Here is a 16483-nt window from a genome sequence, read left to right as displayed (position 1 = left end):
CTTAGCCCGAACCCGACGGGACCCGATGGGCTTAATTTCTATAATCTTACGCGGGCTCGGGTCGGGCTCGGGTTTGCGCTCCGGTTTGCGAGGTAAACGAATGGTCAGAAAGATGTGAAAATGAATGCTGAGTAGGTGTAACGAAGCCTTGCCTCTGGCGATTACGTTTTGGTTGCACCAGCAGCTAAAGCAAAGTGTTGTGGAAAAGTTTTGACCATGTTTATAATGAGAATAATGAATGAATAATGATGCACCATCAGTGAGCGCAGGAACGCACTGAAGACATCTACAGTGGATTCATTCATTTACCTCCACAAAAACATGCAGGCTTAGCCTAATCGTTGTGAGTAAAGGTTTTTCAAATGATAACTAAATATTCATGGAGTCTTATATGCATAATGTGGACAGAGTATTTACGCTAATGTTGGCATTCTTTTATTAAATGTCAGCTGCTAGTGGCGAAGCAAATCAAGAGCCTTTATCTTAATTTCGTTATTGCCAAACACCAATCTTAACTTAAAATTTATCTTAATTTAATTTTTTTCAAAAAAACTCATTTTTATTGGTGCGTTGGTCTATTTATAGGCTAAATGAGCCTATGTCTATTTAGAGTGCTGAGATGTTACGATGTCACAGAAGACTTATTTTATTTCTTTATTCCAACTTCCAAGTGGTCTAGTCTATGTTAGTTATGAATAAATTATGTTAAAACACGTATAAATGACTCATTCTTGACAAAAGGAAAAAGAGATGTGTGTGTGCGCACATTTGAATAATGTCGGCTGTAAACGGGTTCGGGCATTTAAAAAGCTGTCAATCAAAATGTACTTTTCGGGCTCGGGTCCTGTCGGGCCTAACTTTTAAGGCCTGATTACAGCTCTATAGCAAACATTTCCATCTAGACATTCGGGTGCATACTGTATCCTCTACGCCCTCTCAATTTAATTTCTGAAATTCAATAGAACCAAAATAAATAGCTAGTATTTTAAAACCTTCAAAGCTCCATTTAAGTTTTCCAGGCAATTGTGGAGGATTCTCTGAGAGATCTTGACCTACCCAGAGAGCTTCACTTTTATCCCAATTCACCTTGGCAGATGAAGCCTTCTCATACACATCAAGTACATCAGACAAAACATTAACATCTTGTGTAATATTAACAAATACCGTAATATCATCTGCATAAGCACTTAAAACTGTTCTTGAGTTCTTAATAATACCAGAAGTAATAAAACCAGAGGTATTTTCATGAAATTTACAAAGTAAAGGTTATATTGTTATACTATATAGTCGCCCTGATAAAGGACACCACTGTCTTATACCCTTGTTACAGGAGTAGGACGGCTTAAACCACCTCCCACATTGACAATACAAGAGCCACCTGCATACAACAATTTCACCAATTTAAAAAAAAAACCTTGCCCTAAACCAAAAGCCCAAAACACTTTGAGATGATATTTGTGATCTATGAGATCAAATGCTTTTTTTTTTCTTTTTTTTTTTGATCTAAGGGGATCAGGGCAATTTTATGTTTAAATTTATTTATTTTTTTTACTTTGCAAATATCTCAAACATCCCGTATCAAAAATAAATTATCTGATTTTGTCCTTTCTGGAACACAATATGTTTGATCCCGATGTACTGTTAAATGGAGGTGATTTTTTTTTTTTTTTTGCCTATTAGCAAGGCATTTTCATAGAATTTTGTAATCAGTATTCAACAGAGAAACTGGTCTCCAGTTTTTCAAAAGATACAAATCCCCCTTTTTAGGCAACAATGACAGAACAGCTCATTTACAGGACACAGGCAACATACCATCTCTGCTACATTTACCAAAAAAAAAAAAAAAAACCTCACAAAGATCCTTTAGGATACAATGCCAAAAAATGTTTGTAGAATTAACGTTGCAAACCATCGATGCCTGGAGATTTTCCTCATTTAAGTTGACCAAATAAAAAAAATATGCACTTGGGAGCATCCATATCTGCAACAGAAATAAAACGGGACCTTACCAAGACCCCTTTTACTCTCTCATTTAAATAAGTAATAATAAATAATTACTTTACATTTAAATAATTAATTAATTCTGCTTCTGTAGATGATATCTCATTCTCAACAACCTCAATTGTTTCTCTTAACACTTTAGTAGATTTGGCAGTATACTGCAGGCAAAACATTTTTATATTAACTTTTCCTACAGGTATATCCCACCACTGTCTTAAATTCTCAAAACTACTTTTTTTTCATTTTCCACTGTTGTCAAAATATTTAAATAAAACTACAAAACTCTTTATCTTGAAGCAAACTAATATTAAAATGCCAAAAAGAGGACTTTTTGAAAAATGAGACTTACTTATTACAACCGACACCAGACTATGCTCTGTAAAATCCATTGGATTGATAGAGCAATCAATAATGTGACTACTCATCTGTTTAGACACACAGATTCTATCCAGGTGAGCATCAGTAACCCTATTATTATTAACTTTCACCCATGTATATTGCCTCACATTTTTAATCCTCCATGTCCAAAAGACCAGTTGCCCTTATTAACTTTGATTATAAACAAGATGCTGACTGAATATGCAGTATTTCGATCAACTGTAAAAAAAAAAAAATTCTGTACAGTTCCAATCCCCCCCAACATTCCCATCATTAAAGCATTCTTTAAACACACTACTTAACACACCAAAAAACATTCATCTTTCACAACCTACATTTGTTGCATACACATTGATGAAATAATAATTTTCCCCATATGTGTGCTTTAACTACCAAGAGACTCAAAACAGTGACACTTAAATCAGGTGAAAAAAAATCCTACTCCTGCGCTCAAATTAGTTTTATGACTTAAAAAATATTGCCCTTTCCACCACAATCTCAAATCAATTTCATTTCCTACATCACTGTTTCTTGAAGATAAATAACATGCAATTTTATCTGCTCTATTATTTCAGATACTAATGCACATTTGTGCATATCCCTCCCCCCATTTATATTAAGAGAACCTACTCTTTAAACTTCCATATGCATTTTTAAGAGGAAAAGGAGAAAAACAGATAGAAACAGCATTGCAAAAAGAGACACCACGTGTTGCATGAAATTGGTCAGCTAAGTCAAAACTTTTTACGTTCTCCTTTTTTCTACTTTTCTATACTTTCTAATTGCCGTTATGTTTGTTTAAACGAAACCTTTTCTTTTCACTTAAGATCTCAAATCCCATATTCTTTTGATGTATTGAAACAGACTTCTCCATATCTGAAAAAGAATCAATCACATTAACTTGCTTTCCAAACGTATCATCTAGAAAAGCATTGATCTCTTCTAAAGTACACTATGAGAAATCATTTTGTGAGAAGTCTTGCGAGTTCACCTCACCACTACACAGCGAATCTCCCTGTGAGCATAAATCAAAATCATGCATAGATAGTCTATTCTGACAATGTTTCACCCATGCCACCCTCGTAACATTCTTCATTACATGTCAACTCCATCTGCTGCTGTTTCTCCACCACACACACTGCACTACAAAATCTAGACTGAATACCGCTAGTACTTGATACAGCGTGTAAACCATGGACATCACCGTTTTCAACATTAAATGAATCGGTGATTTCTCCGTTCATATCATCATTTGCAATATTTCAGAAATCAGAAACTCTCACTGTTGTTGTTTCTATTCCATTACATTTTTTGAGCATTTTCGATAGCAGATACACTAACTTCCGAAACTCTTACCTCAGGAGGACCCTCACTCCCATCCCGAACTTCTTGGGTAGGCATGATAACAGGAATAACATCAGTCCCTGCTCTCGAAACACTGCCTTCGATTCCACGTTCTTTATGTGGACAAATATGATGTTTATGGCCAAAATCACAGCATTCAAAACACTTCATACTACCGGGTGTTGCATAAACCATAAATGTCTCGCCCTCACGTTTAACATGAAAAAATATATCCAGCGTTCGCTAGGAGGAATCCAAAATCTTGTTTACTTGTCTCCTCAACGACATCACGTGTTTAAGAGCTGCGTGTTTACATCCCAGAGAGATTTTAAATGGACTAACAATTTGTCTAAGTAATTTTAGAAGAAGCCGTGTAGAGTGGAGTAACTTGGACTAAATCATCATTTACAATAAGGCCACTTTTAATTATTTGATTCACAAGATGCTGAGCTTTCAAAAAGACTACAACATCCTTATTCATTCGAGAAGCAGAGGAAATATTTCTCTGGCCTACCACCTCTCCTGTCACAACAATCAAATCCTCAACCATTACCCCATCAGCATGTAAGGAGACAATGCCTCAACCGGAGACGCCATCCCTCCATGTAAACACTCACTTTGACAACAACAATTAAAAAGACTTAACCAAAACATGCAGAATCAAAATGAAAAGGCATAAAGAGAAGGGAAAAAAAGGTTAGCTGAATTTCCACCACTCAGTCTTCTCCCTACCACCACTCTCACATGTGCAAACTCCCAGAATGCCCTGAGAGAGAGAGAGAGAGGGAGACAGAAGAAGAAGAAGAAGGAGAAGAAGAAGAGAGAAAACCAAAGAAGAGCTTTTCAGGCTTCTTCTATAATGATCATGTGGGAAGAGAAAAAGTTGCTTTCATTTCTTTATGTCCAATTTTGCTTTTGCAATGTAGTGCTTGTTGGAAAGCTGCTGATTGTACTATGCAAATATGATTGTAGCCTTTTACAGTTTCCAGCTTTTCCACATTTGTGCATAAATAAGTTAAAGTAGCATATATCGATTCATGCATAATTATAAAGCAGACTGATTTAAAAAATAATAATAATAATAATTTTGCCAAATACCCAGTGAAGTTGCTGTAACGTTACAAAATGCCTCGATTTGCGAAGATTGGCTAATGTATTCAGTATAGTGATAATCAACAACAGTTTTTAAATCTAAGTTAATGTTAAAATTTAGAAATGTTGTTAATTCAAGTTCATGAGATGTGATCTGGAAACACATGCATGGAGACAAACTATGTACAAGAATGTGAAAAAAAGAATCCAGCACTACTTATAATGAAGGGAACTTTAATACTTTAAAAGTACTAATGCGTTTCGGCTTAAGAGCCTTCTTCAGGGTATTCAACACACATCATGCACAGACATTTAAAAGCCTCACACTGGATTACTCATAATTCATGTTCATCCATAATTCATAAAGGTATTTTTTGTTGTTATTTCATGTTAGCTATTGCGTATTGCTAACACTGATAGAACAAAAAACTTTGATGTGTTACCAAATTGCTTGACCAGCTTAGTTTTCCTCCCTGTGTGAAGTATTTCCTTTGAATTGTGGGCATTGTATTTTAAATGAAAATAATAGATAGCCTTGATTTCATGTCACAGCCTTGTTCCAATATTTCCTATTTATTGTTCAAGGACGTATTTTGAGGTATTGACATTTTTCATATTACTAGGGTTTTAATTTAGCCAACCTTTAGAAATAATCTGGCATGTGTGTGCTAACAGATGTAAACAAAAAGCCACAAAACTATGGAATAGTGTTCGTTAGGACACATAATAAAACAGCTAGACTTTTCAGATTTCAGCTAGATTTTCTTCTTTTTTTCTTCTGCGTACTATCATCCACTCGATGCAAGTGTAATTTTGGCCACAGCTAGAGGAAAACCATCGACGATAATTTCACAAGACATGAGGATGCGATGGCTGCTGAAATCGCTCATGTCAACATGCCTTCATTTCTAAAAATTCCACTGACTAAACTCTTGCAAACATTGGCATGTCCATAAAAAAGAGCTGTTTGCCTTGGTGGTGGGTGCAGATTTATTTATCTTCAGCAGTGCTGTGATGAAGACCACGGCATACTGAAAGGTCACGATGTAAATGAAGCACATCCTGCTCTTCAACATTTTTCATTGCTTTGGCCCCTGCACGACAATTAATAAAAGCAGCATACTTCTAATTTTCTCTTTTTCATCTGCACTTGTGGTGAAACATGGAAAGGTTGTTTTATTATGCTTAATATATTAGTTTGGACACAATATGCTGTCTTATATAGTCCATAACACCAAAGAAATTCTGCCTTATTATATACAACATGAAATGGTGCTTTATGGACTGACTTGTTACTATGATATTGCACTGCAGTCAAAATCACAAGAAATAATGTATAAAGCTCGGAAGCTGAATATTGATTCCAGCACAATCATTTACACAAAAATATTAGGATTTTCATTAAATATTTGTTGTTGAACACCAAATTTATGTAAGAAAGTATATTTTATAGGAACAGTGATTTTATTTGAATCTTAATAAAGAGTGATTTAGTGATTTTCAACAATCAGTCTTTATTAAACCGCATGTCTCATTGACATTTGTTTCTAACGTTTAGAAAAGGTGTCTTTGTACAGCATTAACCTTGAATTGTTGCTTTACCTAATTTACACCATCATCAAAATCTCAAATTATCCTGGAATTATCTGTCTACTCCCCCCACAAACTCTCAATTCTTTTTTGGTGCTTTTTGTCATTTTGGAGCTTGACAGTTCCAGTATTTATTATTATATTTTCTTTTACAAGGAAAAGTGGTCAGGCAGTTCTCCAAAAATTCACCTTTTGTGTTTCACAGAATTAAGTAAGTAATATGGGTTTGGAATGACAAGAAGGTGATAAAATACTAACAGGATGTTTCATTTTTGGCTGAACTATTTAGCAGAAACCATGGCCAGAATGTTGCTGTTTTGTGATTGTGGAAAGTCGTGCTAGTGAAAGTTGCAGAAGAAACTACTGAAGAATACTTTAAAAGACAGAGCTTTTATCATCAGCTGAAAGTCAATATATCAGAGCTGGTTTAACAGCAAGGAAGAGTTCAGAGACAGGTTTTATTAATGAAATCAATTTATCTTGGACACATAAAATGTGTTTGCATTTTAATTGTTTTATTTCGCATATATGAGAGTCACCAAATGCCCAATCATCTGAGATGCAATTGTGAAATCTACATAAAAAAAAAAATGCAGGTTTTAAGTGCAAATTATTTTATAATATGATGGGGATTTATAATTTAAAAAAATCTGAATCTTATGTCTTCTATAATTGCTTATTGTCTTATTATTTAAGTCCTATTGATCTCTGTGGCCAGACTAAAGGTCATTGATCTTCAGTGTAATATAAAGCTTGTATATGGATGAATGGTGTTGTGTGGCTTTCATCTTGTCACTTTGTTGTCTAGAGTCTCCGTCCTGGATGATGGCAGTCTCCGGATATCCAACATCACCAAACTAGACGCAGGTCTTTACACTTGTGTGGCGAGAAACCAGTTTGGAGTGGCAAGCAGTGCAGGCACACTAGTGGTGAAAGGTATGATGGGACATTTTTTTTTTTCATGATAATAGTAAGCAGCAACATTGATAAGAATAAGAAATGTTGAGTAGCAAATTAGAACATTAGAATGAGTTCTGAAGGAAACTGAAGACTGGAGTAATGATGCTGAAAATTCAGCTTTGCATTACAGGGATACATTTGACCTTTTAATATATATTAATTATATATTAACTATTTTCTATCAATCTACAGTCTTTGCCGGTGTAAGAGTAAAGCACTAGCTCCTTATCTGAACTGTGCTTGTGGTTAATGGGGAATTGATTTATTTGGCGAGTATTAGAGATGCATGATATGCGTGGAAATAACTGTGCTGTGTTTCATTAGGGTTAAAATCCATCTAAAACAGCCTTTTTTGCAACTTTGACAAGGTGGCGTGAACAATACCCGCGCTCTGTTACAACAGCGGTTCGGTGGTCCTTCTTGTTTTTAAAACCGGTTTCTATAGTAACTCTCTGGTTTCTTCTCTCATTCTCATTTTCACATGAAAGCCTGAATCGTGAATACATGTTCATTTGACATGTTCATTTGCAAACAGTTTAAATAAAATTGCTCTTACAAAACCCAAGTGTTCGTCGTATTGAAGGGACATCTCTGCAAGAGGTGCGTGATAAAGCATGAATAATTCAGCACAGAGGAATCCAGAGATTACTAATCAGTAATGATTCATCCCATAGATTAAAGATGAAGCGACATTTTATTTTATTTATCTGCACTATTGCATGTTTTTGTCATCTTTTTTTTTTTGACATATCCTAAATGAACTTCATGTGATATAGAACATATTTTATTGTTTTGATTTGTTTTCCAAAAATGATAAACAAAAGTTAGTTGATATTTTGATGAATGGATGGATGGATGGATGGATGGATGGATGGATAGATAGATAGATAGATAGATAGATAGATAGATAGATAGATAGATAGATAGATAGATAGATCATATTAATAACAGGTGTATTAATTTGATGTGTGTATTGATATTTTGAAAGGTTGGAAATATTGGAGTCTTTTGGCAGAATTGTGAATTGCTGACTTCTTTTAGATGAAAATGTAACAGCATAGTGACATCTAGTGGTGGTACAAGTGTGCTGCTCATTGCACTTCTTGCCTCAGCTCAAATGGTAGTAGTAATAATAAAAATAATAATAATAATAATACATTTATTTTTAATAGCACTTTTAAAAAGTACTTTCTCAAAAGCTTTTCACAGCAAAAGCATGCACAACAATTTAAATCAACTAGGACTAAAATGCAAAATTATTAAATAACAAAATAGAACTTAATCAAGTAAAAAAAAAAATAATAATAATTTAATTAATTTTTTAAGACAAGATTTAAAAATACCTAACAAATGTGCGTCCCTAATGTAAGCCAAAGAATTCTGAGCACAGGATAAAAGACCACTCTAGGAGGATCGAAATCTGCAAGATGTTTATAAGGAGTGTGAAGTTCAGCCAAATACTTCGGAGACAGATAATGCAAAACCTAAAACATGAGCATAATGATTTAAAAAAAAAAACAGTACCTGACAGGGAGCCAGTGCAAAGACTTCAAAATAGGGGTCATATGGTCACCAACCCTGGCCACAGATATGATTTTAGATGCTAGATTTAGCAGATATTTTCGTTTGTTGAGGGGAGATTTACCAACTCCAACAACGAGAGAAAAGAAAAGGAGGTCTTAGTACTCAAATTACAGGTATATATATATATATATATATATATATATATATATATAAATTACTAGACTAACTAATTTTACATATGTCTCATCTTAAGCCTGGTCGTAATGTACTTAAATGCAACTTTTGTTTTATCCACCAAGCTACTGATGATTAGTAATGTGCACTTATATATTAGCTGCTGACCGTCCGATTGTTATTTCAGAGCCAACCATCATCACATCTAAAGCCACCCAGCTGGATGTTACAGTGGGAGAGAGTGTTGTTATTCCATGCCAGGTGTCTTGTGATCCTTCCCTGGACGTGAGGTTCACCTGGTTTTTCAACGAGCAGCTGATCAATTTTGGAAGCCATGGGGGATATTTTGAAAAAGTTGGTGGGGTACGTGTCATTCTTTTAGCATTTCTGATATTCAGGTTTGTTGATTTGTTGACACCAGAAAATCTATAAGACTATAAAATGGCTCACATGAATCTGTAAATATAATTTAGTTTTTTGCTCACAGACATCTGCTGGTGACATTATGATTCGTAACATCCAGCTAAGGCATGCAGGAAGATACACATGTGCCGTCCAGACTAAAGTGGACAGTGCGTCTTTAGCGACAGATGTTGTGGTACGAGGTAATGTTTTTCCAGAGACAAACCCCTACTAAGATTAAATTCAAAAGTAGAAACCACTAGGTTAAAACCTACCAAAATAAAAATGTGTGTAAATTCTATAATCATTTCTCCACAGGTCCTCCAGACCCACCGCTGGATATTAAAGTCGATGAAGTGACAGAGACAATGTCCTTTGTGTCCTGGAGTCCAGGCCCTGATAACCACAGTCCTGTATTTGCTTACAACATTCAGATCCGAAGCCCTTTCTCTCTCGGATGGCAGGCAGCCAAAACAGGTGTGCAGGAATTAATAGTTTGGATTAAATGTACAGTTTATCATAATGATTCTTTGGTGCTGTTTAGTCTCCACTGAGGTTAGTTTGATTAGTTTGGCACAAGGCCTAAAAATTATTTTCATTCTTTTAGCATTGATAGCAATATTTCAAAGTATTTCAAAGTAGACCAATAGTGTAATATATTAATTAGGCTACACATAAAAACCCGACTTTTAACTTAAGTACCAGATATGAGTGTCATGCCATAAAATATTTTTGATACGACTGACTTTGCATTTAAGGTACATTAAAAAACAATATTGTAAGTTACTAATTATAACACTTTCATTTTACAGAGCACTAAGATGATAAACGTTTTTCAAAAAACATTGTCATTCAGTCTAGCTAGAGTTCAGGCATTCTTAAAAACTTCCATTAAAATCACTCAAGCGCTTTACAGTACATTGTGAAATGAATATCTTACATTTGTACACACATCTGCACTTTATTGTTTCAGATGAGAGATTTGGCCAGATAATTCAATCAGCGAGCAAGTGAACAAAACATTTCTGAACGACTCTGACCGTGTCTGAATCGTGAATCAGAATCATGTCTGAATGGCTATCATGCAGCGCTGTAAGAACGCGTCTGTCTCTGGCTCAGCGCCAGCCAGCGAATGAAGAGTTTAATTTATTAGCTGATGCTGTGCTGCACTGTTTGATCTAATCACACCGGTGTGATTGTCAAATATAAAAAAAAATATTATTCTGCTATTTTTTGTCCTTTGGAAGCTGCATTTAAACTACACTTGGTCCAGAAATCTGGACATGATGCCTCTGTCTCAGAAAGAACAAAACAGAATGAGAGTTACAAATGTAAAACTAAAGTTCTATGAGTTCTGGAATACTGCCAGAACTTTCTGTCACTCTGTGTCAGGAGATTGAGAAGATCGAGAAGATTGCATAGGGACAGTCTGCAGGAAGTCACGGGGTTAAATAGGGGAGGACCGTGAATCATCCTGGTCATGAGGGACTTTGTTTGTATTAGACCTGTGCATCTGCGATACAGATACCTCTGAAGCACCTCTGTCATCCAGAACTCATAGAATCGCAGTTACATTCGTTACTCTTGTTCTTTTTCACAAAGGTACAAGAAAGTAAAAACATTTGATTCCTTTTAATCCCAAAAACTTTGTCACTTCCTGTCCATGTTTATCCATAAGAAGCTGCATATTAGACCAGACCACGTTCCCAGTCTCTAAATTGTTGTTCAAATTACTGTTTTGTTTCGGCTCTGAAAAGCTATCTTCAATATATTGAAATATCTCTTCTTTTCTCAGTGCCAGAGTCTCTGGGAGGGCAGCAGTTCTCAGCCCGTGTGGTGGAGTTGAGTCCGTGGGTTGAATATGAGTTCAGAGTGTTGGCCACTAACTCCGTAGGCACCGGGGAACCCAGCAAACCCTCACAAAAAATCAGGACCAAGGACACGTGTATGTATAGAGTTGCATGTTTACTTTGACCCCCCCACCCCCCCACCCCAAACCACCACCAAAAAAGTAAATCCCAGGCACTTGCAAACTGCTGTGATGTGATCGTTTAAAACAAAATCAGGCCATAACAAAATTTGTTTGTTTGTTTTAGAGGAGTTCAATACAGTTTATCATAGAAAACTTCATAATGGCTGGAAAAAAAAAACTTCAAACTACCAATGATCTGTAATGATTATCCCCTTTGCGGTCAAAGAGCGTCAAATGCACTAGATAATTGTTGTTGTTTCACTTTCACAGCACGTTAAACATCACACTCTGGACAAACTGTGAAATCAATTATGTCAGGAGTGCAAAATAATAAATACGTATAATGTCAAATTTTGAATAGAAATTCACCACACATTCATAGTCTGTCACATCAGCAGAAGTTTATGTGTGTTCACATAGCATCAATGAACAGCGTCAATAAGGGATTATAATCCAAAAATGCATGTACATGAAGATATAAAGATATATTTAATCTTGTTCACTTTATATTTCTTCAGACAAAATCATAATTTCTATTCATTTTCCACTAATTTACGCAATCTGATGAAGCGTAGCAGCTCCCTGGCCTCTCTGTGTGTTTACACTCTTCCATGCTCACACTGTGATTCAGACAGAAGCCAATTTGTTGTTCAAAATGTCAGTCATATTGTATATCTCATCCCGCCCCGTCATCCTGTAATCTGTTTCCTGTGTCCTTCCTCATACATATCTGACCATAACAAACGCAGATAAACACGTTTACACACAAAGACCAAAGATAATAAACGCATGATTTCGAAAGGATATGCTTTATATGTTATTTGCTTGAGATTTGAGTCATTTTGAAAACCATAAATAATATTTACTATGAAATGCTAATTTGTGCAGTGATATAAAAGGCTATAAATAGCATATTTTAACAACAGTAAACAAACAAATCCCACATCTGATCGCAAAAAGAAGTTATTACAAATGCTCGTTGGTGGTTTAAAGTGAGTTTTGAGTAAAAGTGTACTAATATTTTAATAAATTGTCTTATGTAGCTTGATGCTAACATTAGCTCTAATGCAGCTACATAGCAGGTGCGGTTCTTCTTCATAATGCATTTTGACATAATAATTCACATAACGTCTTAAGAAAATGATTTCTTGTATTTTTATAGTAAGACTTTTAATAATAGTGGGGTTAATGTATACTGAGATTGAAGCAATGTGGCTTGGTAAACCATGAAATACCAGAACAAAGGCTAATAATGGCGGAATAAAAACAAAAAGAATAATGATAAAATAAAAATCCAGATTATGGCTTAATTATGTTTCTAAAATCATATTCTACATCAACAATATTTTTTTATACATTTAAAAATATGTTTTTTATATTTTTATCTCGTTATCATAACAGTCTGAGTGATTCTGATTCTTGAACCGCAAACTTTGAAGTGTCAGCTTTGTGAACATATGTTGATTATGTATCTAGTCAGAAAGACTCATGAGCAACAAGCTGTTTATTTTGGGTATGTTATTTGTGGCTCCATGCCGAAAATGGGGGGTGACAGTCTGACAGATAGATGTGGCTCTGTGGCTGCTCATTCTTTTAAGTTAAACTATTCTTGTTAATTTTTTCTGTTCAGTCTGTCAACACACTGGAAAACTGCTTTATAGTAGACACTGAAGTTGTAATTTTAATTGATGGCAACACTCTTTTTTTTTCATGTTTAATAATGTTGTTTGCTGTAATGATATCTGTTGTATAGCATTTAATACTGTTTGCTTTAAAGAGTTCAGGAACTGCCTTTGTTTTTTTATTTTGTTCTGTTCTCTGAGGATTACTTCAGTGTTATCAAGATTTTTTGACAAAAAAAAAAAACAAAACAATTTAGAAGTACTAATCTATTATCTGCCCTGTTTTTGATGACCTCCGTCATCAGAGCGCTCTGTTCCAATCGGTGTGGAGGATTGTAGACTCGGATGTAAACACCCACTGCTTTGATGGGCTTATTTTGTGTGTTTTGACAGCATATATTCCTGATAGATGGACGCTGCAGTGTTTTAGGTCAAAAATGCAAAGATAACTCAATACATATCAAGCGATCTATGAGAAGTGACAAAGCAATAGTGGTGGTCACTTAATAAAAGAGTGACTTACAGTTGTGTGTTGCAACATTATTGTATACTGTATTACTGTACAGCATCCTCTTTTAGTTTCAATCTTTTTGATAATCCCACATCGAATTGGGCCTTGTTTGTAAACAAATCATTGGAAGTGAACAAAGGACCGAATTCTTGCTGACACAATCTGAATCTTCATTAAAAATTAAGCTCATCCACCCTTTCCTTATATTAGGATCAGAAGGAAGGCAATGCAAAGACTGTTTTTCCACAGGTTGGCACGGCACATCGTCTTCAGAGCATCTTTATTGTTTGTTTTCTGCATAGAACTGCACGCTCGTCTCTCTCATAAACACTACATGTGTGAATTGGTGGGCGGGGCTTAACAGGCAGTGATGTCGAAGCAGGCGTTGATCTTCTTCAGATCTACATCATAGAGTAGAAAATTCCAAAAGCTGTCATTTGTCCAAGCTATCTTCAACATAAGCTGTTTTTAGACTAGCGCCAAAGTTTTGAATTTAAAAGCTATAAAGATGACTAATTAGAACAATGACCTCTTATATATCAGAAGTCCAAAGGAATTTTTTGTTTCTCAGTTCATGACCCCTTTAATGCAATCTATTATATAAAGTGCTTTTTGTGTGTTCATTTTGCAATTGAAATGAGTGTGCAGCTCATATTTACATATTCATTTAAATCATGTTCAATAACTGTATACCACTGCAAAGGTATTTCCAGCTTCGTTTTCTAGGCAAAAAAGTATATTAGGAACTTCATAAGTTTTGGGATGGTCAGCAGGGATTGTTAAAATAAAACAAGGCACTTCTCCAAGATTTGATAAGTCTGGCATATAGTTCTCTTCCAACTATACTATATATTAAACCTTTTCACTCAGAACCAAGAAGCAGCCAGGAAGCTGTCTCTGTGGCATCATGCTAAACAGATGGAGGAGAAAAATGCCCTGTCTGCACTTCTGGCTTTTCTTATCTTGTAAAACTGGCTGAAAAAGTCTTCTTGTTTTAACGCTATAGTACCAAGGACCACCCCAGCCAGAGTCAGTGGAGGAGGTGGCAGTCGCTCTGAACTTGTCATCACTTGGGAGGTAACAAAGCAAGCACTTGCTTTCACATTTGAGTGCACAAAGGTAGCTGTCAGTGGTAGACCGTCCACAGGCCTGCATCAAAAACAGGCCCATCATGCTGTCAGATTTACACAGCTTGTTTAAAAAAGGCACATACTCTTCAGTGAGGCAGACAAAACGTTTATGGATTTAAGCAATTACATTTCAGAATGTGACAAGTGATTTTCCATAGTCTGCTTTTACTGAGACAAAGCCTCTTGTATAACATTGCTCTGATATAATGATACGTCTTTCACTTGCTTATTCTCTCCCCCGTGTTGTGTTTGTGTCTGCGGATACTTGTGTGGCTCTCCAGCCAGTCCCAGAAGAGTTGCAGTGCGGTCCAGGGTTCGGCTACGTGGTTGCTTTTCGCCCGCTTGGTGGTCAAAGCTGGATGCAGGCGGCCGTGACTTCTCCTGATGCATCCCGATACATCTTCAAAAATGACAGCATTCCTCCATTCTCTCCATTTCACGTAAAAGTGGGAGTTTACAACAACAAAGGAGAAGGTCCTTTTGGACATGTGACCACTATATACTCTGCAGAAGAAGGTAAACCCAATTTAATACGCAAAGACAACTGAAGACCATTCACTAGTTCAGTCCTTCAGAAAGTATAAACACTATGTCTCTGTGGTACAATGGAAATGTTACTCCTGGTTGGGGTGGCCCACCATGGCATCACAGAACACAGATGACTATGACTGGGATAGACTTACAGTTTTACAATGGCACGCATTGTATAAAGGTCTTAAATTACAAGTCATTTTCACAACTCACAATTTTATGGACTTTTTGTCTATTGAAAGTCTTCTGGACAGTAGACTCCACTCAACACACTGTTCTTCTATCACTTACAGCCTTGTTTTTATTCCTGTCAAAAAATAATAATAATAATTGAGGTCTACCACTACCCTTAGGTCTACTGGCCCAATCAATGTTGTTTGTTCACACAATGGAAGATTGTGCCAATGGAGCAGAAATTACCTTTAAGGATGAATAAGTATATGTAATGTTTAAAACATTGGCTTCAGTGTTGCAGTGTTTGATTAGGGCAAATTGAAAGTGCTAAACATTTGCTACTGCATCAGTGATCTCATAATGAGCCTAAATGCTGAGATATTACTGTAATGATTATTCTGACCATAGAGCCGAGTCGTGCCCCCAATCGCGTCCGTGCCAAGAGCCTGTCAGCCTCAGAAGTGGAGGTCAGCTGGAAGCCTTTACCATGGAGCACCAGTAGGACACGCATAATGGGCTATGAGGTGAGGACAACACAACTAAAGCAAGCTCATGAATCTCACTGGGTTTGTTCTACATCAAAGTTGTGTAAGCATATTCCCTGTGCTGTTATAACCATTCTCACATCCAGTTTTATTCATGTTCTTAATGCAGTAGCAACCAATAAACAATGCTATAAAAATGCATATATTGCAGGAACATGTCAGATATTTTGTTCTGTTCAGAAATAGAAAATCAGTAAGCAAGTCTGAATATATCACATGACGACCCACATGAACACCACAGCTCCAATATATTGTAATCAATGATTGACACTTTGTGATGCTGATTATGACTGCTAGTTGACTGTGAATTTCAGCTGAGGTATTGGAGAACAAAGGACAGAGCGGACACAGCCAGTGTGATGAGGACTGTGGGAAACAGGACGAATGCTGTCGTACATGGACTGGACCCCAGCAGTACATACTACATCAAACTCAAAGCCTATAACAGTGCAGGTGTTGGGCCTGATAGTGTTGTGGTGAACGTCACCACTAAGAGACCCCGTAAGTGTGACATGGACCCTGGCCATTGTTTT

At 36.1% G+C, this 16483-nt stretch overlaps 1 protein-coding gene across 1 annotated transcript in view; it reads left to right on the top strand.

The window, feature by feature from the left end:
* Positions 1 to 16483, top strand: part of cntn3a.1 (contactin 3a, tandem duplicate 1) — an 82557-nt gene that overhangs the window by 62447 nt on the left and 3627 nt on the right. The window contains exons 12-20 of the mRNA XM_052594266.1: positions 7214 to 7341; positions 9251 to 9426; positions 9551 to 9668; positions 9784 to 9942; positions 11261 to 11410; positions 14577 to 14647; positions 14982 to 15216; positions 15814 to 15929; positions 16265 to 16451. Of these exons, the coding sequence (XP_052450226.1) occupies positions 7214 to 7341; positions 9251 to 9426; positions 9551 to 9668; positions 9784 to 9942; positions 11261 to 11410; positions 14577 to 14647; positions 14982 to 15216; positions 15814 to 15929; positions 16265 to 16451 (1340 nt within the window). The remainder of the gene's footprint in view (positions 1 to 7213; positions 7342 to 9250; positions 9427 to 9550; positions 9669 to 9783; positions 9943 to 11260; positions 11411 to 14576; positions 14648 to 14981; positions 15217 to 15813; positions 15930 to 16264; positions 16452 to 16483) is intronic.

Source organism: Carassius gibelio, chromosome B23 (assembly GCF_023724105.1).
Source record: "Carassius gibelio isolate Cgi1373 ecotype wild population from Czech Republic chromosome B23, carGib1.2-hapl.c, whole genome shotgun sequence".
NCBI classification, from domain to species: domain Eukaryota; kingdom Metazoa; phylum Chordata; class Actinopteri; order Cypriniformes; family Cyprinidae; genus Carassius; species Carassius gibelio.
Note: the sequence above shows the minus strand (reverse complement) of the source record. Positions and strands in the feature narration are given on the sequence as shown.